The sequence below is a fragment of the Blennius ocellaris genome (assembly GCF_963422515.1).
Source record: "Blennius ocellaris genome assembly, chromosome: 23".
Taxonomy (NCBI): Eukaryota; Metazoa; Chordata; class Actinopteri; order Blenniiformes; family Blenniidae; genus Blennius; species Blennius ocellaris.
In genome coordinates, this window is record NC_137672.1 from 16,422,520 (window position 1) to 16,448,934 (window position 26,415).

Here is a 26,415-nt window from a genome sequence, read left to right on the forward strand (position 1 = left end):
TGAAAACCGCATTAACCATAAGTTATATCCCTCCCCCACATCCTGGCCCTGCACACAGGCTCACACCTTCCTCTACAAAGAGCGCTTGGCTTTTCAAATATGCATCAACCGCTCAGCTCACACTCATCAGAGATACAAAAACTGAATAGTCGCACGTCTCTCACTTCTTTATGGATGGATTTCCTCACAGAGCTGTGAAAGAATGAAATGAAGGTTTAAACCGGTATCAGGCAGGTCTGCCTTCCTCACATAACGATGAATCAAAAAAAGTCAAGACAACCCTGATTATATGACTCGAGCTTTTACAATGCACATACAAAAGGGTTTTGCGATCCAACTTTTGTATTTATAGAAAATTAAATTTGTGAAATCAAGACAAAAACAACATCAAGCAAGTCCAATTCATTTTTCAACCAGCTGATTGTCCTGTTAACCACATGCAGTGCGTATCACGGTTGATTGTTAAATCAGATTAAAATAAGAGTCTAATGATGAACAGCACGCTCCTAGATAATGTTTTGGTTTACATTAACACTAAAAGAAAGTGGTGTGAAACACATTTTAGTTGATGGGCTAAAAAAACACCCCTATTTCATCTTGAGTCGGTAAAATAGAACCGTAATAACCTTTAATTTAAACTTTAATGTGTCGTGAAAATGTTTATAATTTCACAAAACCAAACAGTTACCACTGAAAATTGTTACAATCCCAGCAGAACGCCATTCTTAACGATACCCTCGTGTGCAAAATCCAGTCAAACATCCAAAGAAACTGTTGCATTGTGGGTGTTTTTACAAATTCACCCTGGCAGCATGGCCTTGAGGCTAATTCAAGTTTGCTCACAGTGATTTCAGTTGCATTGTGTCTGCTACTGTAAGGAATTCCTTCCAAAAAAAAATCAATGTTTTCGTTAAAAATTTGTAAAAATTATTTGCATGGTTTGGCGGGCCGGATCAGAGCCTTTGTGGAAATTTTTGTATGGAAGAGTACAAAAATCTTTTGTTGTTGTACGAGTTCCTCTGAATTTGTATCGTAATGCCAAAGAGGCATCACCTTCCAACATACATTTGGACCTTCATTTGGAGAAAAAAGCCATAGCTGGGACACGTTCAACTGCAGTTAGCTTAGCTTGTCTTAGCATACAGAGCCTAGATTCGTGTGCCTGTCGGCGTCTGTGAAGGTGAATAATGACCAAAGTGTAAACGAGTTGTTTTGCATTGCAAACCGGCTTCTGGACTGTTATAATTATGAGAGCTCAAATATGGAACCGCCATAATATAGACGAGCACTGATCTCCTTATGCACAACGCACACCCGCAAATGATCTGAACGCTAAATTTTGCTCGCAAATTAGAAAAACGGCGGCGACGAAATAGAGGATGTTGGAGACAACGCGTTCGATTTCAATGCACTTTTGTCACATATATCATTTTGAGAGGCTCCAGTTTCTCTGGATAAACACGAGATGTTTATCCTTTTGGTTTATTTGAGTGATTCCGCTGAACTCGGTTACATGCAGACTGTTCAGTATCAAAACAACACTCACACTAGAATAAACACCCGAATGCGGTCTGGCCTGTCGTTAATCTTGTCAGTGGGGTTGCCTCCATCCATTTATCTATCTCCTCGCCCCTCCTCGGCACACACACACACACACACACACACACACACACACACACACACACACACACACACACACACACACACACACACACACACACACACACACACACACACACACACACACACACACACACACACAGTGACAAATTGCTGACATGGGTAGAATATTACAGAGTCTGGAGAAGAGACTCCCTGGAGTCCGACCCTCTAACCTGATTTCATATATCTCTCTCCTATTCTCCGTCCCTCTCGGGCCACAGTCCTGCATACATGCATACATATCCACACACACACACACACACACATAGTGTGGGCGCCTGCGCGCATCCTCATGAGCAGAGGTTTAAAGGTCATTTCCCACGATGCCCTGCAGCTCCCGGGTCCTCTGTGACGCCATCGTCACTCCGGGCAACAAGGGGAAATAAAGAGGCGGGGCTTTCCTTCCTGACACCGTCTCCCGATACAATGGAGACTCGCGCTGCTTTGCGGAAGTGCAGGAAAGGTTTCTCTGTGGTTTATGCAAACTGCTCGTATGTAAATGTTTGTGCTTGTTTCTCTTGACTCAGCTGCACTCGGAGGAGGAAACAGGAGAGCAGGTAGCCTCGGGGGATACAGAAATCAGAAGTTTATGGCCTCGGTTCATAAACCAAAGTACCGTAAATTCACAAAGAACCAAAAATCAAGCAAAGGAAATCACTGCGAATTGAAGCATAACTTAACAAGGAAGTATATGCAAATAAAGTAGAGAAATAAGTATATTGTACCAAAAAAAGAAGACAGAAGTTAAATACCAATATGGGAAAACACGTTTTTGGCTTTTCTAAGAAATCCCATAATAGTACGGAAGTGTCAATGTGAACACACTTCTGTACTTAATAAAACTAAACGAAGTCCTGTTCCTGCAACCATAATAAGATCTGTCATTTATACACTTTTATACGATCATATTTCATGCCACTGCAATTCCTCAGAAAAAACATTGAAGTGTGTTCAGAATAAATACTAAGAAAAATATAAAGGTTGAATGTACAAATCGCAACTTTCAGGGAAAGTTTTTCTTTTATATTGTGGCCAATTTGATTTTTTTTTATTACAATGATTACTGTTGCGTTGTTGCTACACTTAATTAAAGTAGACATATTCCACCTGAAAATCAGGACATCGGAAAACTAAATATAGATAGACTGGCAGCACAACTTAAGGCATCGTGTGGTTCACGTTGTTATTCCAAGAGGTTTAGAACGTCTTTTCCAAACGCGGAGGACGAAGCCCAGTGAGCAGGTTCAGGGAGGCTCAAGCTGACGATCGGCGTGAGGAGAGGAAAGATGAAAGACGGGAACAATCTGCTGTGGAACCTCCTGACGGGAAAGATGATGAAAGAAGAAGAAGTGCGAGCGGAGGCGTGTGTCAAAATTAGAGAAAATTCCTATATGCCTTTTGGAGATATTGCATTAGTTCATATGATGACAGACACACGTATTTATGTCATGCAGGCAGACAAAACAGTGCCTGAAAATCCAAAATAAGTTTTGGATTGTGCATAAAAAAATAAATAAGTGAATAACGGTGGCGCTTTAATAAAACATACAAAACTACGATCTGCATGCAAAAGGTTTAAGTAGTTGTATAAGTGAACACATGCTTCACTGTACACTTGCCTGGAGGCTGTTATGGAGAACCTATATCCCCAGGTACTGTCCGCCCCCTCACTCCTTCCCGCCAATCACACAAATATGCAGGACCTGTTCTACAACCACAATGATTAGCATGTGTGTGTGTGTGTGTGTGTGTGTGTGTGTGCGCGCGCGCATGTGTGTGTGGTGAAATAGTGAAATTGGGTCAGCTACAGGGGGGTCAGTCATCAGCTACAACCTGCCAGCTCGCCACGGTGCCAAGAAATGAGAGGAGGAAGTGAAAGACAGAGAGAGAGAGAGAGGGTGAGCGAGCGAGCGAGAGGCGGGCAGACAGGTTGTAGCACTACAGTGTGAGTATGAGGCAGTGGGAGAGGTAATTGCATTAGTCTTTTCCTGGAATGCAACTTTTACAGTGGCTGCATCCTCCATGTGCTTCCTCCTAACAGCTCAGCGGCTAACTGACACTGCTGCAGGGCTTGACCTCTTTTATGAGAACTTCAGGTTCCTATTTTCAACACGCATTCTGCATATTTAGTTACATTTCTATTAAAATGCAACACACAACTTAGTGCAATAATAGGAGTCCAGTCATCATCGAGCCATAAAGCAGGACATAGTCACTTTAATGTACAGGAATGGAACCAATATAACAATAATAGTTCATAAATGCATCTAAATATAGACACCAATGTTATCCTGCCTTTACAGTAACAACATTAAGCATAACAACTATTTGCCATGTACCACAGTGAGATCCATAGCGCTGTAATCGTTCATGATATAAGTGTATAGTATTAATGAGGTTATCACTTACCTGGGGCAAGTTGAGTGCTTTTCCCTACATATTTCCAAGCTGTTTTATTTACAAGCACATTCATGCAGATGTTTTATAATTGATGCTGCAAAAAAGAGCAAGTAGTTTCCCAGCAAAATCAGGCTGCTTCGTGTTTTTATACTCATAAATTGTTGATTTGACGGCCTTTGGACATCAACTATCTTGATATTGAGAGTTTTCCCTCATCCTGGCGTTTAAGTTTCTGAATGATATCTATCTTTTTCAGACTTTTTTTCAAACTGATCTCTTTCTTGTGCGTATTGCGGTACATTTTTCACTTCAAACAACAGCTATTGGGCTCAAAAACAGGAAGAAGAAAGATATAAAGAGAAGATATGTGCTCAATATAGCACAAGCATGCAGTCTCACCAGCAGGTTCATCACTTCCTACAGCAAATCAAATGCTGAAACTATAAAATATTGACAATTTATTCATCGCAATTAGGAGCCGGAGCGAATCGTAGATGATTATTGGCGAAGGCAACAAATGACTTAAAATGCATTGTTATGACCCAGGCGATGATTGTTATGGTTGATCTGCTGCGTCTGTGTGTTGCTGTGTGATTGGCTGATGCAAGGCAGGTGTGGTGATCGCTTGATTGATCTGGCACCTGACAAAGAGGACGCCGGATTGGCTCACTGCAAATCAGGGTTTGTTTTTTAAGCCGTCAGCTGCCAGACGCTCGCGGCTTCCGTTCCTGGTGCTTGGGTTGTGTGCCTGTCGTGGTGCTCCCAGACCAGAGACATAACAGCGTGTTTCTAGACTGCAGGATAAAACTTAGAGTCCATCATGCATGCAAACCTCAAACCGCTGAACCACAGCCAATGACAACTGTGACTCTATTAAAGGTGACCAGTCGGGAGTCATCAGATCACTCCGTCCTTGCTCCGATGGCTCGGCGTCTCTTTGTACGCACAAAGAGGCGTGAGTCAGCGCGGGGCAGCGACACAGTGCAGGTGCTGTACGCCCCTGCTCCGGCTGCTGTCGGCAGCAGAAATACCAGCCGTAACTCCAGATGAGCGCGAGGGGGGGGAAGGAGAAAACGAATGCGGAGTGGAGTTTATAAAGTATTGAAAGGAAGCGTCTCATTACATCCCGTCTGCGGAGATGCTCGGCACAACTCTGGAGAGATGCTGCGTCATTACATAAGAAACATCAGTCGTTCGTGCGTGAGGACGGCGTGCGTCACGATGTGCAGCAAAAACAAACAGCACAATGTGTGTGTGCAGGAGATACACACACACACACAGGAGCAGAAGTTACCTCAGTGCACATAACTGATGTTGACCTCTCATATTTAATTCTCCTTCCCGACAAACCAAAATATTTCCCCATCTCCTCCCTCTTCAAGTTAAACTGTGCTCCTCTCTCTCTCTCTCTCTGTCTGTCTCTCTCTCTCTCTCTCTCTCTCTCTCTTGCCCTCCCCACAGAGTGACTTTCCCTCTCCGCCACCTCTCCCTGTCAGGTCCGGCTCCATCCACTGTGTGAGCCAGCAGGGGTGGTCGCTCTCATCTAATAAGCCCCTGTCACACAGATTAATGCCCGCTGATGATCAGCCTCCCCCCGGACCGGGTCGGACCAACTGTCTGGCTGATTAAACCCAAAGGGAGCAACTGAGCGGGTCACACGGAGCGGGCGAGGAGAGGCTGACAGAAAAGTGGAGAAAAACTCCTTTTTTCACCCCCCCCCCCCCCCCCCCCCCCTTCTCTCAGGCTGCCGTCGCTCGACACGACATGACAGCTCACATTGACTTCCCACTTTTTCCTCTTTCCCTGCTTTCGTGCCCCTTTCAGTGATGAAAAGAAGAAGAAAAAAGAAGCTCTCCCCCCGCGAGTTCTCCTGCTTTCTTATCCGACTATGATCCCTCCATACGTTAATTCGTAAAACTGATTTATTCCAGAATCTACCGCCTTCCTTTTCTTCCACCCTGCTTGTCTGTCGTCTTTCCACATTTCCAACCAGGATCTCCGTCTTATCCTCTTCGAAGCTATAATCCCGAAAACGCATCAGCTCATCCATTTCATAGTGAGCTAATTTTACTATAAAGACTCTTGGATTGTCAAGGTGTATTTCAAGGTATTGGCTGGATAGCAATGCATTCTCTAAGAAGGAATGACATACTCGCCTCTGTGAGCCAAAAGCCACATTAGTAACCCAGTAAATGTAGATTTCTGTCATTAAAATATTATTTTTATTAAAAAAATACAAATATATCAAATTAATCTATTGATTCTAAATCACCTGAGACCATACACTTCATTATTGACCTGTTTTTGGGGGTTTTTTTGCAAACAAAACGGGACGATTATAAGTTGAGAAGGTCTTATTTCCCAGTTTTGGTATCAGAAAGTTGGTGACCTAAGTAGTTGGTGAAAGGAGATTTCTTAACTCTCTCTAACACCACTGCCATGTTGATCCACATCAGACCTGCTTCTGGAAGCTCTGATGCATCTCCAACTTTTTCAGTGGGAAAGTTTCAACTTGACCCCATTCAGACGGATTCTTCCCCACTGGGAAACGGGACTGGGGGAACCGACCATATGCTCTGCATTCACACTGGCATTTTCAAACCTCCGAAAAAAAAGTAAACACGCAAGAGATTTCTGCGTTGTAAAATTATGCAACGCGGCTCACATAACTTCCGCAACAAAAGCTTTTGTACCTGGATAAATGATCTCGTGGGATTACTGCGGTGGTGTTTTTTTTTTTTTTGTAACCAGCTGAGAGCTCTCCGTTGCTTATGAACTCTATCACGGAGTCGGAACTGCAGCGGGGAATTGTCCTCTGCAGATCCGCTGCGAGGATACACCTCTCTTATCCGCTGGTGTGTTTGCAGTGGAGTGTATTGACAAGTGGAACAATACCCGAAATTCAGATTGAGTTTCCGTTTACGGGACTCAAAATGATGGATGAAGTCTTTTGTGGATTAAAGAAAAGCTTTTGATCAGCAGCAAGAACAACAGGACGCAACTTTAATCTCATCCACCCCCCTGCTGTCTTAATCAGCAAAAGGCCTTAAAGCCTCTTGAGTAGCCTCTCAATATGTAAAAAAAAAAAAAATCATCTGTTGGGCCTGATTTATTGGTGTTTGCTCGTTTGTGCCAAACACACCGTCCTGTGCAAATCCACACGCTGTTGCATGTATCTTGTATTGCGACATTTGCATGCCGTTACCTCTGGAGTTGCTCATGTGTGTGTGTGGGAACACCTGAGGGGAGGAGCCTAACTGGTCGCCTTCGGGAGACAGTCACATGTGAATAAAAAAACTGGAGCACTCAAAACAGAGTGAAGGAATGTTTTATTCTGTGTGTGTATGTGTGTGTGTGTGTGTGTGTGTGTGTGTGTGTGTGTGCCTGCATGTAAATGTACATGAATTTTCAGTGTGTGTGTGTGTGGCTTTTTGCTCCAAGTGGATGAAGATTAATGACCCTTAGCTCATTCTTGGCAAACACCAAGATCCCGTGAGTGCGTGTGTGCGTGTGTGTGTGTGTGTGTGTGTGTGTGTGTGTGTGTGTGTGTCTGTGTGTGTGTGTTTGACCTAACAAGGAAAGCTTTGTCCGCTTTTCAGCTGCACCTCGACCTGCTGATCAGCCTCGGTCGGCTTGTGAATAATGCAAGAGCGAGCAGAAACTGTAAACGGCCGCGAAATCTCCAGTTGCATTTTAAGGAATGATAAAAATCACTGCGCACTTTCGCTACACATAAAAATATATTCCCGGGCTGAGTTGGAGCTCAGGCCCCGCTATTAAGCATTTTGTGTCCGACAGCTTCCTCTCCACGGTTATTTTCATAACATTGGCGGTGCATGCGACTTGACATCTTTATCAGAGGGGGTTGATATCTGCGAGGCCACTTTTACAAGCACTGACTGCTTCACAATGGTCGGGCTGGCTCGCTGACAAGCCGTCAAGAGTGAGCACACCCATACAAAACACACACAGATACGCAGGCGCACAAAAGCAATGAATTAGAAGAGACAAAATATATACTTTGTGCATTTCGGAAAGCTCTTGGTTTCACTTGGTACTGTTAACATTAATCTAGTTGTGTGGCTCTTTGGGCCCGTTTGACACTTCTTTTGTGGATCGGTCATGTGACTTTCCGGCTGACAATGCACACATATCTCTGCGACAAAGGTTGTCGCTTAGTTTTGTGGTGACGAGCAAGCATCGCCAGGGAACTGAAAGCGTTCGTCGATGCTCGTCGCCGGTCATCCGCATTTTATTATCCACGAACTGCTATAAAACTAAACGTGTGAGGAGAAGAGTTTGAGATTTAAAGAAGCATTAGCATCTAAGATAGAACGGCCGCTCCGTCTTTGTCCCGAGTTGAGTTTTTTTTTTTTTTTTTTTTTTCCATCTCCGAGGGCGTCTCTGTTTGAAGTGCAGCTACGATGACACGCAGACTCCCTGCTCATTCATAATGCAAACCAGTCGAGCTGACTAAACCAAACACACCCATGATGCTCAACGTGACACACACTTTGTACCGAGGACACAGAACACGGAGCAACTTTATTTTGCCGTCAGAGCACAAAATAATTAACTATCTTCATGCAGTTGCGTACAAATTTTGACTTTCTCTTATTATCTGTCTCCATGTTTTCTTGAATCAGCTAATTGGTCTGTTACATACTGAGTCACCCTCCAGTTGGCTTGCTCGTCGCATCTTTCTTAACCTTTCCACAAAAAAAGAAAACAGTCTCACTATTTATAAATGTTGTTAATGGGCTTTAAAATAGAATGAGCTTGGTACTTTGTGTCTTTTCCAGTGAGTGTATATTGAGCGTTAGTGTAGGAAATTCATAAATGTGTACTTTTTTTTTTAGAAAATAAAGTACGCCGCTATTTGGGCAATGAAAAATAACACCAGTCTTCTTAATGTGGACGCTTTACCCCATCAATGTTTTCACAAGGATGAAGGCAGAAAATCGTTTCTGATTCTTTGTTGAAGTCTGAAGCACATAAAACCATTTTAATAGCCTGTAAAAGATAGTTTTTTTTCCCACTATATTTCACAGCTAAGTTCGTTCATAAAATCTGAATTATTTTGGATCCAAATGCTGGATAATCGCTTGGGTGTGTTCAAATGGAGACTTAATGCACAGGATGCAACTCCAAGTCGAGGCTTATCGTTTTTCACTTGATAGCATTAATGACATTGGAACCAATTTGTTCTGGTGATAAAAAAGTAATTGTAGGACAGTAAAACTCTAATAAGATTTCTAAGATGTCAAAAAAACAGCCGGGTTTTCACATGCTGGCTTACCTACTTGAGCGAAGTGATGCTATCTCATTCAAACTTTAAAAGTTTAACCCTGGTATGCAAACAACCTATTTTACAATGTTTCTGCTTTATATGCCATTTATTACTCCCCATATACAGATTCTACAATAGATTTTCAAAAACAAAGACTCGCCAGATGTATTGGATTTAAGTTTAAAAACTGATTAAACCCTTCTTTTTTTTTTTTCAACAAAATTAGCCAGAATGAGCTGAAGCGCATCAGTTTAAGCTTTTATCCCTGGCTAATTTTTAAACCAGACTAAAGTACAAGAGTACAAACTGGTACAATGTTCTTGCTTGGAGCTTTCATAAAAATATTTTGTCGTAATTTAAACTAAGTTCACATTGAAAACATGACAACATCTGAAATGTTTCAAATACATAATGGCCAGTCTCTCCTGCAGCCATGGGGTAATAAAAGGAATCTAAATGTAGTTGTTTTCAACACATTGTTCAGATCTTTGACAGCCTTGACAGCTCTGTTTTTGAAATCAATTTGACATTTTGGAGCTTCAGAGATCCTGTTGTGTGGTTTATTACATAGATTGTTGGCTCAGGTAGGGACATACTGGCTCTCAGGCCGATCATTCAGCAATTGTGTTAATCATTCACACAAGATTATCAACATAGGCACCTAAGCCCTGTAGGTCACCTGATCCACTTCCTGGTCTAACACATGAACACACACACACAATTCATAAAACACTCTCGAACACACCTTGTCTAACATACACACTAACATGCACTCTCGAACATGCACACATACACACGAAATCTAACACATGCACAAACACACACATACCTACACTTTGCAGGAGGTCATTAATAAAATAATTTTACATGAGGGTTGGGACAAGCTTATTAGTCCATGTCACACCACTAAATTCCCTCTTAAGCACGCGTGCACACACACACACACACACACACACACACACACACACACACGGTCAGACCTGACCCATATGCTTGGGTGGGATAAGTCCACTTTAAATCTTAGTGTCTCTTTAATGCAAGTCTTCCAAGTCGGGCTCTCTGCACAATAAACACACACAAACAGTCCTATTAACAGATTGCGCCCCACTCAGCCCCATTAGTTCAGTAAGCTGAAGGCTTTCATTTGCCAAATTAAACTGCATTGGTTGAAGCATTTGTTTCCCCCAGAAGGACTTTGTGTTGAGGAAACACTTTCACGGGGCTCTTCGACAGTGAAATAACAGAAACAGGTGGCATTGTTTACATGGGGTTTATGTGTATGTGCGGGTGAAGTTGGGAATGTTAGAAGAGGATATTAAAGGTTTGAAATGCCTTTCTTCCACGGATGATTATGTGTGCATCACGGCAATGTTAAATATATAAATTTAAATAAATTTCAAAACATGGCATCGAAGGAAAATGTTGGTTTTTAATGTCAACACATGAATTAAAGTTGATCAATGAATGAAGAAAAAAAAATAAAGTGGTTTTTTTTTAATGTTATTTTTGCATACAAGTTCTCACTCGCTTGCAACACAGTTTGCCAACACAATAAAAGATGCGATGTTTTATTCATTGCGTGGGTTTGTCCACGTCTGTGCGCATGCGGTGCCGTTCTAACACACCAGACAGAATGATATTAATCTAATCTGAACTGCTGGGGTCTCATTTCCATTCGGCTCCACGTGGACCGGGACGGGGAGCCATTATATAAAAGCACTTAAGCTTATGAGGTCGGCGAAGACGGGGCTTGAGGGGGGGGGGCTCGATGCCACAGAACCATCTGACTGTTACAAAAACTTTTAATTACACACTTAATTCAGTGCCACACCGTTTGGGTCAACGTATAAAATCACAGAACCGAATCAAGTTCTCTGGGGGTTTTTTTCTCCTCATTTTTGTTCAGATCTTTGATCAGCGCTAATGTGCTCTTACCGTGATGCCACCGTCTATTTCTGTTGTGTAGCGCTTTGTGATGTCGACATGCTCTCCAGATCAGTGTGATAATGCTTTTAGGAGGCTTTTCCAGCCTGAGTGATGCTGCACACACACACAACCACAGGTTTTTAGGGAAGCCTGTCCTCCATTGTGATGTTAAGCTCGAAGATGAAAGTATGGTGTCTGTCTGGCACTAAAGACTCTCTCTCTCTCTCTCTCTCTCTCTCTCTCTCTCTCTCTCTCTCTCTCTCTCTCTCTCTCTCTCTCTCTCTCTCTCTCTCTCTCTCTCTCTCTCTCTCTCTCTCTCTCTCTCTCTCTCTCTCGCAGACACACACACTCTCACTCTTCTGTATTCCCCGCAGACACACACACACTCACACAAAATACACAAACAGGCTCAGCAGACACCTCAATTATGATAATGTGGCTCAGCATTAATGTATCCTTACAGCACGGCTGGCTTTCAACCGTGTTGTGTGTGAGAGTGTGTGTGTGTGTGTGTGTCCCAGACAGCAGGAGAGGAGGGGCAGCTACTGGATCTCATTTAACGCAGGTTACCGACTCCCTGGCAGAAAAATAGGGAGACACTGAGGCATTCAGCATTTTTAGCTTCCAAGACATTGTTCAAATGAAGGAAATATTTGCAAAACAGAAACAGAGTGGCTCGTGTGTGCAGGGAGAGAGAAATCAAGTGGGAAACAAACAGAAACAGTCAAAATAAAGGGAAAAAACCAACATGAGGGCTTTATTTCCAGCACATGAGCCTGAGGGAGATGAACCTTTTTTTTTTCTCTGAGTGGAAGGAAGTCCAGATCCACAAATCATGTACAAAATATACAATCTGAACAACGTCAAACAATAGAACTATACGATATCAGCAACCTACGCCACACCAATATGCAGCACTTCAATGAGACATCATTAAATATTTTTGGAAATCATCCAAAACTGATGTATAAATGAGCCAAAATGCATTTTATGAGCCTATTGGCTTTACTACAAAAAGCCTTTGGCAAATCTATTACAGTGTAGTGAAGGTTAACAATTAGCCAGCGTCACCCTAGAAATATCTTTTGCTGTAATACTGTGGATTTGGGTGCGTTTCAACTGGATGGATTTTGATCTTTCTCTCTCTCACACACACAAAAAAAGGCGATTTGGGCCAAACCTGGCAGCGCAGAGAGTTGGCAAAGTTATATTGGCCTGTATTAAATATCAAAGCCCAGCCAAAACCTTGAGTACAATACAACCTATAGTGCTTTTTAATGAGGCCTTATGTTTATTTCCATATTTCCAGCTCAAAATGTGGTGAAGGGTATTTCTCTATATCGGGGGGGTCAAACATAAGGCTCGTGGGTCAAAATCAGGCTCCCATTAGGCCAAATAACCTAGCAAACTGTTGAAATTTCAAAGAAAATTGTTTTCTAATAAGCGCAGCGGACATAACACACCCTAAAATGTGTTTGACACCGACCGCTCGACACAGTCAGTTATCGATCAGCGGCTCAACAAATTGAATTCCCGGCAATCAATGATGCATTTTAGCAAAACGTGAGCAAAAACCAGAAAAACGAACACGGTAGGTCTCCTCTACAAAATATTGAGCACAAAAAGCAGAGTCCACTTCATTGAAGTAGCACATGGCTCCTCTGAGAAACACCTCGAGTGGTCAGTTCTCAACCACTCCTCTTCTTGAAAAGGTGTCTGCTCACTCACTCCACTCTGTCCTGAGCCTATTCTCCTCAACGCAGTCGTTCCCTTTCTCCTCCTCCACCTCCTCCTTTCTTCCTACCGCCTCCTGCTTCCTCCTCTCCCAGACCTCCCTCCCTCCCTCCCTGTAATTACCACCTCAGTCTCCAATTAAAAGAAACCACAATAAAGGGAGTGGAGGAGGGAGACCGAGGGGAGGAGAGGGTCGGCGGATAGAAAGACAGAGGGGGGTTATTTAATGAGCGGTTTGTACACAGACCAGTGTTCGTGCTCCAGATCTGGTAGCCGATACAGGTAATCTTTAAAACCCTCACCTTGTTTCAGGGCAGAACATGAAAGAAGGTGTGTGCTCGTGTGTTTCCAGGCATGTGTGTTTGTGTGACAGAGACTGCAAACAGTTTTTCCTTTTGTGTTTTGCCTCGGCCCGTTTCCTGCCATTGAGGTTTCCCATGTTGCCCTGCTTTTCCTTAAGAGCACACAAACACACATTGGCAGATGCACAACACACACACACACACACACACAAATTCAAATGAAAACAGAGGAAGAGACAGAAGGTCAATATGCCAAAAAATAAGAGGAAAGCAACAAGTTATGGCGAGAGAGACAACAACAAGCAAGTCGATACGTAAAATCACACCAGAGAAACGCTCCGCAACAGAAGACTCCGTCGATCGATAAACACAAAGTAGGCACAGCAGGGTAACCCTCACTGGCGAGATGTCTTTGTGTGTGTGTGTGTGTGTGTGTGTGTGTGTGTGTGTGTGTGTGTGTGTGTGTGTGTGTGTGTGTGTGTGTGTGTGTGTGTGTGTGTGTGTGTGTGTGTGTGTGTGTGTGTGTGTGTGAGAGAAATGGGCCTCGCGGTTGTGTGCCAGCTAAGACTGCCAAAAGACACACACACACACACACACACACACACACACACACACACACACACACACACACACACACACAAAAGGAGTGTGAGAGAGGAGAGCGGAGAGGTGCTTTGATTTAATGCGCCGCCAAACTGAGAGCGGCGGCGAGGAAACAGATAACTCGCTTCATTATACAAGCACACACACACCGACAGAGGGTAGCCACAGACGACCTTTATCGCTTTACCCCTCCCCTTTTTTTTTTTATTAAATTTTTTTTTATTCACCAGATCCAATGCTCTTTGAAGACCGCGCCGACTTTATGACCAGGTGTGTTTGCTTGATCGTAGCAGGAGCGGTAACTCGCTCTGCATGGGACACTGAACACCCTGTGGTCTCTCTCGCTCTCTCTCTCTCTCTCTCTCTCTCTCTCTCTCTCTCTCTCTCTCTCTCTCTCTCTCTCTCTCTCTCTCTCTCTTGATAACCGGTCGAACCAGAGCGTGGCAGTGTTTACAGCCGTGGACCAGCTCAACCAGACGGCCCAGTTCTCTTCCAAGAGCTCGTGTAATTACCTCCCAGTCCCATAATTTGCTTGTTTTCACTTGGCTAATAACATCTATAAAGATTACTCTCTACAGTGACCTTTTCAATCACATGGCTCCCTCGAGAGACAGTTTACAATAGACTGCGACATAATCCCACATCTGCTGTGTGCTAATCAGCTAAAGACTCTCTTGGATATACATGCACCGACTTTGATGATGACTTTTTAAACCTCCGACGTGTTGAAATGCTCTCTGAGGCAAGAGCACGGGGTCAAAAAAGGCCTTCGTCACTTAGTTTCTATTGTTTGGCGGTGCATAATCCCCAAACGAGACTGCATAAAGCACAAACAAATCTGATCCCCGAAGACCTGGGGGGTGAAGGCGGCTGCTGCTTAATCCAGTCTTAAACTTAGACCAGTGTCAGGTCCCTAAAATGCACCGCAGCTCGGCCGGCTCCTCGCTACTGCGGTGGAGTGGAGCTCCAATCAGGTAACTTCTATTTTGGGACTAATGCCAGGCAATCATTTTGTTTGTGGATGTCTAAAAGGCAGAAGATTACCGAGGCTTAGTGAAACTTCCGCGGCGTTGTTTTTACCGTCAACAATCTCCATTGATATTGGAAGCCTGGAGGAAAGTGGAGCCCACACAAGCAGTGAACACACACACACACACGCACACACAGACACACACACACACACACATACATACACTCAATACTGACAGTAACTTTGGTGATTCTCCAGATCACACCGTTGGATGAAGTTTAATTTCTTTGAAATGTTAATAAGCACAGGCATCGCTGACGTGAGAAAGCAGTAAAAATGGAATTTCCTCTCCATTCAAACTCAGCAGTCTGCACACGGTGGCTTTCTCCAGCCTCCCAACTGTCACCCGGAGTGTAAAAAATGCCAGCAGCCGCAAATCTGGTTTAAAAAAAAAAAAAAGCTGACTGCTCACTGCAGCGCCAATGTGGGAAGTGTAACGTGTCCACCTTTTAACCAACTTCTGGCAGCCGGACGACAACGTGCAGGTTCGTGGTCTCAGCTGAGAATCGAGGCGCAGGGAGATAAAGTGTTTGTTTGTGTGCATGTGCGTGTGCGTGTGTGTGTTTGTCGAGCAGGATAGAGATCCAGGAAGTGTAGTATTCTGCTCACGAGATGGGAGTGAGGGAGGAGGGTGGGGGGGGGGGGGGAGAGAGCTGTGTGTGTTTCCTTCCTCCCCCTTCTCCAACACTCCTCCCTTTGCCTTAGTGCTGACACAGGCGCGACACAAAGAGCAACACACAAACACACCAACACACACACAGCCTTCGTCTTCAGTGTAAATAAATCACATCAGAAGCTCAAGTCACTCAATTATGAATCAGATACCCATTACAATCCAAATATCTGCGTTCCTCTCGAGGGGCAGCAATTTGGAAAGTTTCATCGGGAGAAGCCGAGGAACAGAGACGCATGCGAGCGTAGACGGAGCCGAATATGTACGGAGTGCATTCACACTCGATAACGAATGCACTCGTTGACCTGGAATCACACACACAAACACAAACAGCTCAATCAACTGAAACCTTCTGTTGATACCAGACATCCAATCTGTCTGAGCACACGGCCGCCAAGCCTCCGGGGATCACCGTCTACCTGCGACGACGCTCGACTGCGCTCTCGCTAAGAAGCCGACAGGTTAAGTAGATGCAGAAATACTAAGAGGATTGAAGGAGACCCCGCGTGGCCCCTGGTCTGACTTTTGACGCCGTGAGGCCGATCACGTCCCGGTTGTCTGGCTGGCTTTGTCCTGAACAAGACCGATCAATTATTCTCTCCCTTTTTGTGTCTAATGGCATCAATATCTCTTAGTTTGTCTATATTTTCAAACTAAATGTTCCCAATTAGGGACTTGTTTTTGTGAACTTTGCCTTTTGTTTTCCATCCTAATGCACGTGTGTGTACGTGTGTCTGCCTCCAACTGCCTCCCAAACACTTTAGTATATTTTAGTATCATGTGTTTTGTTGAAGACTTAAACAAGCTTCGCTTTTCAAGATTTCACATGCACAACCTTTGTCCCGGTGTACAGTACTTGAGTATCTCTTAAGGTGAGTGAATGTTACCTGTCACAACAGTCCTTGAAGGTCCCTTGAGTATAAACAGAACATAATCTTCTGCTGCTGCTGCTCCGCTGAGTCTCAGTGTTCTCAGTGTTCAGCAGAGGATTTGTTCTGTTTATTCAACTGAAATGATGAGAGAAAGAAAATACTGGTTCCACCAAATTAGCAAATTCTGTTATTTTGTGTCTAACATCATTATGTGAAGTGTGTAGGTGGAATACAACACATTACTTTTTAACAGTGTTATACACTTCCACATTGTATTTGCTCGTCACTGTGTCGTCTGTGCCGCTTCTCCTTCAGTTTTACTTCACCTTGAGCTGCTGACCAATACAATCAATACTGATTTATATGACTGATGGGGGTAATAGACCGGAGTCAGCAATATTGAGGAGCATAGCCTCTCAGGCAGGAAAAGGCATGCTTACTGATCCTGGGTCTGTCCAAATTCTATTAACTATCTAAGAATATAGAGTGAAAAGGTTTCACTTTTACAGGAAATTGAATTGCATTAATTGACTTTTTGACCTGCTCTATCAGATTCAGGGTTATTTTGGGCCAATTTCATTTAACTATAGGCCAATCGTGTCAAACATGCAGCCTGTCGGCCAAAATCTCAAGATGTTCCAATTTGGCCGGCCAAGCCACCAAGCAAATGGTACAAATTTCAGACTGACATTAGCCTCAAACCCATGCTTTCAGGGTGAGTTTGTAAAACTCGTCAGGTTTTTGGGACATTTCGCTGCATTTTGCACCAGAAAGTTTCATTAAAATTGGCTTTAGGCTTAAATTTCCCGTAATTTTTGGTACACGTTTTCTGTTTTCGTGAAAATATAGACATTATCATCACATATACAGCTCCACAACAAAGAAATGTAAAGGTTATTATTGGATAATATAGTATTATTTTACCACTTCGTGTTTTTTTGGGGACTGTTTGAGAAAACATGCAAAGTCAGATCCCAAATGGGGTTGATGTTGTGAGGCCAGAGTGCTAGAAATTACCCCACCATGCGGCTCTTTACACGAACAAGTGGCTGATATTATAAGCGGGCACGTTAAGTGTTTGAAAGCTGAAAATGGTTCTCCCAGTATTAGGATTGGTTTTCTATCAGATGGGATTTTCACGCAACAGAGGGCCGGAGAGGCAGGAGATGAGAGAAGAAAGCAGGTGTGAATCCCAATGAGTCGATGATATTATGCTGCAAGCCGTCATCACTCCTTTCTGGAAGAAAGAGAAAAGAAAAAAAAAACCCCACACTAATGCGCTTTCAGCTTAAAGCCTTCAAAATGAAAAATGTAACTCCAGAATACTGAGCAGCCTCGAAGAGAGCAACGCTTCATGTCATGACACAGCACATTTCACAGGATTTTTCAGAGCGCGGGAGTGAGAGCGAGGAAGGAAAGGAGGAATGAATGAATGCAAGATGAAGGAGAATTCCACCGTCCAACCCACAGCATCCTACCATGTGTTTGACCTGTGGCCTGCAGGTTAAACTGGCCTCGGCGCTCTTATCTAGGGGAGGAGGGGGGGGGTCACATGAGAAATGAGACATGCAGATTCGGGGGCAGTGCAAGTGTTCCAATCACGGTGATCCAATGAAGGGGAATCTGCTTGTGTTACTCGTCCGTGTGCGAGCGTGAGAGAGGCGGGGAGAGTGTGCATGACCTTTGACATCTGACTCTGTTCGCCCTTTACGCGGACAGACCGCAGTCACAGAAATGCCTGTGTGGGCCGACCATTGACAAACAATGTGCGGGTGTTGCATGAACAACTGCGTGCGTGAGCGCCGCTAATATCATTCTCAGAATCCGAGGCTTCATAGAGAGGGCATTATGAGGCAACGCGTATGAGAGTCTAATGAACTTTACTGACCAACGTAAGAAGGAGGGAGACAATCTTTAAAGTGGGATGTCAATGACCGCTCAGAATTTACTTCTCTTACGCACTTTTCATTAACTTCTTTCCTCTCCTTTTATGCCCGAGTCAGTTTTAATGAAAAAAAAAACGAGTTGTGGTGCCTTGATTTTGTGAAGAGACTTAAGCACAAGCTGTGCGTCACGACAACATTTCAAACGAAGATGCGTCGCTTTTGGGTTTTCGTTTCAAAAAAGATTCACGTTTGCACAGCAACATATTGAAAACAATGTCTGGTTAGACAGGTGAGGGCAAGTAGTTGGCGCTGTTGTTTGTGATGAAACCACGCATTCGTAGAGAGAACAATAACAGACATTTGTATGGACAGACAACAAAGTTGGATTGTTATTATGATGTCCGTCAACTATAAAACTACCAAGTCCCAGGATAATAAGAACTGGCAGTCATGACACTTTGGAGGCCGCCATTGTAGTTATTATCCATCTACTGAGCCTGTGCACAAGACGGAGCGTTTTCAAAAAGTTCTACCTCGGAGGGCCGTTTACAAAAATCTCAGTGGCACAGAGTGCCCAAAACACAATCTAAAGTTTTGCCTTTTCACTTGAACACGCCGAGTGCCTCTCATGGAAAGGACAGCAGGAGCTGGGAAACAGCCCCATAAAGCATAAGAGAACATAAAAAAAAAAAAAAAATGAAGTGGGATGAGAAAGGAGAAGGGAGAATGAAGAATAAAGCTGAGGGGGGAACAAAGCAGCGAGACATCGACACGCAGCCACTTGAGGTGTTTCGGCCAAAGAGGGCCGCCGCAGATAGGAAAAGGAGGTTTTAAGAACGCACTCAAGCTACGTCCGGGGTGAGGGCTTATCAAAGCTGAGAGAAGCGCTAAAAGCATTCCCTGTTCTTATGTGCTGCCCAACTCCAGCAGGACCTATCGAGTACACTTTCGTGAAGCGGAGGGGATGAGAGGCTGCAGAAGAATGGTGGAGGATTAGACAATGGGAAGCAGGGATAAGAAAGAGGAAGCTGTTTTCGTGTCTTTGCATAAGCGCGTCACGCTCCCCCAGTGGGAGAGACAACAGCGCAAGCCCCAACCAAAAAAAAACCCACATAATCTACTGTTGTCCACATGTACTCTCACAGGCAGAGCTCGGTTCAGACGGTTTAGTGGTTACAAGCTTCCTGGCCTCATCCCTAGACACTTCTTCTATGTGGAAACGCAGCAAACACGAGAACGCCGGACGGCATTTGTCAAAACAAGTTCTCTTATAAACATCGCTGTGTGTCACTGCACGTGAATATAAAGGCCACAACATGTCTTAATAATATGACGTGGGTTTGTGAAAAATCAGCTTTTTTTTTCCAGCCGGCCGAGCAGCGGCTGCACAATTCAACACAGCAGACGCATAGTTTAAAGTGATATACATCTGAGAGTGCGTAACATATTAGTAAGTGCAGAAGATCTGATGCATGAAATACATTGAGACACCGATCGCTTAAACTTTAGCCCAGTGCTCATCGTTTCTGGACGATATGAGCCAAAGTCTGTAGCGATTAAAATACTGTGTCTGACTAAAATAAAGGAGAAATGACATTGTTTACCCTCACAGATCGCAGATCCGTGATCACAGTGTAGACGTATGGAAATGAGATGAAGTGAAAAGCAATTCATTTTTCAAAATTATAAACCGACGCATCCAGTTTGTAAGCGTTAATATGAGGCAGATGGTAGAGTCAGTTCAAAAGACCATCACAGGAAGTAGTATTTTCACGCATCAGTGAGCGCCAGTGGTAGATGCTTCCTTGTATATACATTCTGCCTGCTCATTCAGTGGGATGCATCAGGTTTTGCATGTGAAATTCACAATAAGCACAGGCTAAACCAGTTCTAATAAGCTCCACCTACCTCTCACCCGAAACACATACTCGCACAGAAAACGGAGAAAGGATGGTGTCAGATGTAATTCCCACATACGTCGACATAAGCCAAGTACAAATGTTGACATGAAAACAGTAGGAGACCACAATAGAGCAAAACATCTTGAGTCACTAAAAGTCACTGGGGCGAGAAATCCTTGCAAGGAGATTCTGTTAAGCCGCTGTTGACAGCAAACAGCAAAAAATGATTGGAGGGGGAAAGCAGGTGGCTGCTGGGTGGCCTCCAGAGCAACATCAAGCTCTGATACCTGCATAGTTTCTGATTAACCATGCTAATCAAATTAAAACTCCTCTCTGCCTTCGCCCTGATCTGCGCGGCCGCGGCTCCAGCGGGAGCCAGACTCTCCCATGTGTGTCGACACCCTAATGAGTTTCATGTGAGGGGCATTAAAGCTAAACCGGATGAGGGGCTGCTCCCATCCAGTCGCAAGAGAAACGCATGCAAAAAGCATGGCGGTTTCACGGCAACGTCCCTTTTTGTTTTGCACGCTGTGACGTCACACATCAGTCTTTTAAATTCTAAATGATTTCTAAACATACAAACGGCCACATTTCATCTCAAATAGTGTCCTAATAAACTTTTAAGTTTAGACTTTAATGATTTTCTTTGTTGTGGTAAACAGAATGTATTCTTGAAAAATCTAATAATTCCTACTTAAAATGACTGCAACCTCAACATGAAGCCCATTTTAAGGAAACCCTCTGCTGCAAAATATCGGGGGGGAAAAAAAAAAACTTGCATTATGCATGTTTCTACAAACTCGCCCTGCCGGATGGTTCGGCCAGATTGGAGCCTCTTGCATGTCGGATTTGGCCCACGGGCCTTATGTTTGACACCCCTGCTGTAAAATGTCTACACAGCCTTATTTGTTGCTTCTTTCAATTAAAACCCGACTGTCTTGTGGTAACTTCATTACACAGTGTGTAATTTCTGCAGAGCAGTTTAACGGCCTCGCCCCCCCCTCCCCTCCCAAAACACATAAACAGAGATCCAGTGCAGTTCCACATCAGTCTAATTAGCCACTCCACCAGTTGTTATGATTGTACAAGCACAATACAAGCAGATGGATCATAAGTGCAACGAGGCAGACAGAGAAGCGCATCTCTTCTGACGCAAGACAAATGTCACGCATGTCAACAAGGATATAGCAAGAGAAAACATTTGATCTTCTGGTGATGCGTAAAAAGTCACACGGTCAGTACTGGCATGCTAATTCATACTCTGAAAACACATGAGCGTCCGTCTGCGTGTACGTTTAGCAGAACGCAGGACGTCTAGATGTAAACCCTGCTTGACACAAACACATCACCAAACAAGTGGCTTAAAAAAAAACAAAAACTACAGTCTTATGTAAGATGCTTTCTTCACTCATCAAAACACAGCCCCGCCGGCACAGGGACACACACCCTGACGGGGCTGAAACTAGTTTAACTCCCCATGTGAGACTCTTCAGTGATTTTAATCAAGACAACAAGCCGTGCGCTCAGCATGCGGCCTCTGACACTTCTGATTGAGCAGGAAAACTGCTGCTGCTGCGTGACATTTAGGCTCCTGATGCACTTCTGCTCCTTTGTAGAGCCTCCATATGAATGCTTCCCAGTCTGCTCCGTCCAACTCACGGTTATTCATTGGCTCTCAATCAAACTGTATCTGTTGCGAGGCTGGCGTGCCATAGGCCACTGTTGCATAATGACCGAGACAGAGAGGGAACTCAACAGACAGTGCATTCATTCGGCAGATGAGCCTGACTCTCTGCACCAAACAAGTGCCCAGAGGAGGAATTTAGATGTAGGTCGCGAGCAGATTGGAAAGACAAAGGTTTAAAGCACAATAAAGCCCCGCTGCAGCAGTGGGGCAAAGCCCATTAATACAGTCAGGTGACTGGAGTGCAGGCTAATGGTCAGTGGATGGGGTGACGCAAGATCTACATCTTTTCCTCCTGACTGGATCTGGATGTAAACACCATCACATGGTAAAGAGAGAGAGCGAGAGAGAAAGAAAGAAAGAGCAGGCCAAGAACAAATAACCAGCCACCACGTACAAAAAAGGGAATGCAAGACAACAACACGGAACATGGAGAGATAGATGGGAAGTTATTACCTGCAAACAAAGAGAAAACATTCAACAGGGACAAAGATACTCAAACATACTACAATCCCATCTCGAAATCTGTGTGACTTATTATGTTGTTGTGATGGATGTCTCCTGTCATTTTCGTTCTGTTTCCAATTTTAAGTGTCAGTCCCTTTTTCAGAAAACAGGAAGGCTGGCAAGTCTGTGCTTCTGACCCTGACGGTCACAGCACAAAGAGGGAGCTTGTTAAGAGAGCCCCGAGCTCAGACTTATACAGCCACACAAAAATCTGTCTGCTTTCTTTTTTTTTTTTTCAAACATTGTTACTCTGTAACTCAGTATTTTACACACCACGGAGGACAATCATTGTGCTCAATCTGAACATAATCCCCCAATAACATTTTACACAGAACCTTCAAGCAAATATGCTTTAACTGGATTACTCGTTAAATCTCTGCATCCCTTCTATTGAAGCAAGATGCTGAATCACTACCAGCTTGCAGAGCCGCTGATCCTGACCTTTGCCTTCTCACTAGGAGGGCAAATGAAAAAGACAAATTCCCCACATGCGTCAATCCCTCCAGCGCGAGAGCGCGTTTTGACTGAACTGTCCCTTTAAATCGCCGCTACGCGTCTGGATCGGCCCCGGTGTTCCTGCCCAGTCTGTGTGTGCACTTGTTGTTGGCGTTGAGCAGAACAAGTCTGGCACCTGCTTGCTTCGCCAGCATCACCATTTATCAAGCCACAATAAAAGCAGAAGGCAGCGGCTTGGCACCGCGCTCCGGGTGCGTAAAAAAACAAAAAAAAACAAGGGGTTGCGGAGCAGAGGTGGATTGCGCGCACAGAGCGAGATGAACTTTAGTGTGAGGCTTGTTTTTCGTCAGAAACCGACATGTATCATTTGCATCTCTGCAGATTAGGTGATTCACATGATGGAACATGCAAAGTCCTGCAAACTTGCATGTGTTGTGAGCTTTACGCGCGATTGTTAACGCGCCACCTTTCATCAAGCGTGCACCCATTTTCACTTCATTTGACTCATCATCCAAAATAAAGAAGGCATTTTTTTTTCTCTAAAGCGTGCTTCAGTGTAGTTTATCACCATGCATGACTTGTTGTTGTTTTTTCTCCACCTGTGCGTGGCACGGATGCACTCACCTCCCAGTCCGCCCAGGGTCGCAGCCCCGGAGCCACCGGAGAGCAGCAGCACCAGGGAAAGGACCAGCATCACACCGCAGAGGGCCATCCTGATTCCAGGAAGGTGGTTCTGGTTTTGATTTTTAACGACAAAAGTCCCGAACTCGTGGTTTCAGCTGCGACTCATCCTTGATCCCGATCGGCGTCAAAGCGCACAGTCCTGCTCAGCTGTCAGCGCCTTGTTGGTGATGATTTACTTAAAAAAAACAATTTAAAAGGGGAAAAAAAGCCTCCAGGAATATTTGATCTTGTATTTCTGCTACAGGTTTTGTGGTTTCCCGTGCGTTTAGAGCTGCACAAAGCGCGCAGAAGTGCGAGCGTGTACGTGTGTGTGCATCCGCTCCGCGCAAAGCGTTTTATTATCCACAGCAGAGGAGCGACAAGCTGCTAGGCAGTTGATGCACTGTTGTAGTTGTGTCCGTGCTGTATTCCGACCGCAAACTGCGCGTCAAAGTAATCCAAAAGTGTGCGCAGGAATAATGTCCGGTGTCCTGGGCTGTGATGCGCCGCGCAGCCCCGGCTCCGTGCCCCGGTGTCGCTCCTCTCGTCCCGCAGCTTACAAATAAATGTCCGCTCGCTCTCCGTCCACGATTATTGGAGGAATTGCACGCGATCCAAACCGTCCCAGATCCGTAAAATGGTAATAATAATAATAAAAAGCAAAAAAAAACCAATGAAATTCAGAAGCGCAAATCCCAAGCCGTAAGAGCGGGTTCACAGTGATATATGGAGGCTGGTGACCGGCTCGAGGATGTGCTGTTATAAGGCGCGAGCGAGCTCCGTTTCGAGCCCCGCCCTCTGCAAGAGGCAGCGTCAGGGACGGCAGGTAAAGGCTGACGTCACGGCTGTCAGGTGCGTTTTTTTTTGTTTTGTTTTGTTTTTTAACATTGATGGGTTTTTTTTTCTCGTATATCTAATTTTATTTGTGAGCAAATTCCATATTCATGAGTTTGAATTCTCAAAACAAAAACCTATTTTTTTGGTGTTTGAATCAGAACTAGACCATTAACAGTCAAGATGTAATATGTAGGCAAAAAGTTTATTACAGATTATTACACAGATTTATATGTTTTTTGTTGAAGCAAATATGCTTGTGTGTTCAGATTCAGTTCCCACTCTGGTCTTTTCAGGCCCCGGCCCAATGTGGTCTCATTTCCTTAATCCTGTCTGTCGTGCGTTGGAAGCCATAAGGAGGTGGAACACCTCGAGAAAAGATGATTAACAGTAGATGTTAGGTCAACCTGGGAGCCTTAACCACCCTAATAATGCGTAGAACAGATGTATTCAATCCTTGGAAGTATTCATAGAGAGGCAGTGCTGTACATTTAATGGTTTTTTTTTTTTAATGATTGACTGTGTAGCAGCCCTGAATCCTTTCTTTTCCCACTTCCTCTCTTTTTCGCCCCAGGAGGAAAACCGGAGCGGCTGCCAGTGCTGACCGGACGATTTCACGGGGCGTGGGTTCAGACATGTACCCCGACTTCAGGATAAAGGGAGGGTTCAGAGAGGAGCAGGGATTAAAGGATTTTGCTTGATGAAGGAGATGGGGGAGGACTCGAAGGAGGACAGGGGTCAAAGGTGAGGCAGCGATGTTAAAGGAAAACCAAACGGGGCCAAGACGTGAGCGGCGCCGTCTCTAATCGAGGCTGATTAGCCTCACACTGTGCGTCTCTCATCTTTATACAGCCGATGACTTTTGAATGACTGAACATCATTCAATATCACAATGGACGTCTCTATCAGTGGCAGCTGCGGCGACCGTTGGAGCGGAGGGCGTTCTTCAAACCTTTCTTCTGACTTTTTGACAGGGTGAGCACATTTATCAATGAGCACACTGAAAGTCATATCAGTATTCATGTAAACGGCGTAATCCTAGATGCTTTGTAAGCTTATGGTTATGGGAAATCTCGTCACCACACCCGTTTTTTCCCCTCACCAGTACTGTCTTTGTGCATCCATGCGTGTTCATCTGATGAATGTTGTTGTTTTACAACAGTGTAAAAAAAATGTGTTAAAAAGATATACGTATGCACTTCTGGAGTTCAAAAATAAAAGTTCAAAAATAACAGGAGTTTGAGTTTTATGTTCTTGTTTATGCATCTGTTTCAAAAGAAACCTCAAATTAGACTGAAGCATCAATTATAAAAAGCATGTAAACACATCAGATCTAAATATTACTATCATTTGAATATTCAATTTTTTTAAATCAATGTAAATGGGCTCACTGTCTGCATGAAAGTCCAGATCTAAACTTGGTAAAAACACAATTTCTGCATCCAATTGGTTATCGGTTAATTTTTTTGTCCATGCAAGTGATGTATCAATCTCCATTAGTCAAAATTTTTTTTAATTAAATAAACATTGCATATATGAAAAAGTAAATGTAAATTAACCAAAGCGCAAACAGACTTTAACCATAAATGGAGCCTTTTGTAAAACAGCACATCCTGTGGATGACTGAAGCTATGAGCTTCCTCTAAAGAGCCAAACTCTACAGGAATCCCATAACACGGCAATCTCTCATTACATGCTGTGCAGGCTTCCTTAGTCCCAAATAATCCACTTTACTGCCCATTGAACACATCTGCCAGTGGGATGAATGACACAGCCGGTTTGCCGCCAGTCAGCCACTGAGAAATCGGCTTGTTTCCTTCAGATTTGGTCAACGTTGCCTCCAGGTGGTCACTGGCACGGGCAAGCGTAGACAGGAAATATCCACCATACTAATCCCATCAGAGTGCAAACAAGCATGAACCAGGTAAATTTAACATAATCTTAAAATATGGCCTCCTAGTAAATAGAACGGTTTCAGAGTGCTGCCCTCTT

General features: G+C 44.1%; 1 protein-coding gene across 1 annotated transcript in view; it reads right to left on the minus strand.

Annotated features, from left to right (window-relative positions):
• The window catches only part of sema4f (sema domain, immunoglobulin domain (Ig), transmembrane domain (TM) and short cytoplasmic domain, (semaphorin) 4F), a 53,760-nt gene extending 29,840 nt beyond the window's left edge, over nucleotides 1-23,920 (minus strand). The window contains exon 1 of the mRNA XM_080519265.1: nucleotides 23,551-23,920. Within this exon, the coding sequence (XP_080375391.1) occupies nucleotides 23,551-23,638 (88 nt within the window). The 5' untranslated portion in view covers nucleotides 23,639-23,920. The remainder of the gene's footprint in view (nucleotides 1-23,550) is intronic.
• Between the last annotated feature and the right edge of the window lie 2,495 nt (nucleotides 23,921-26,415).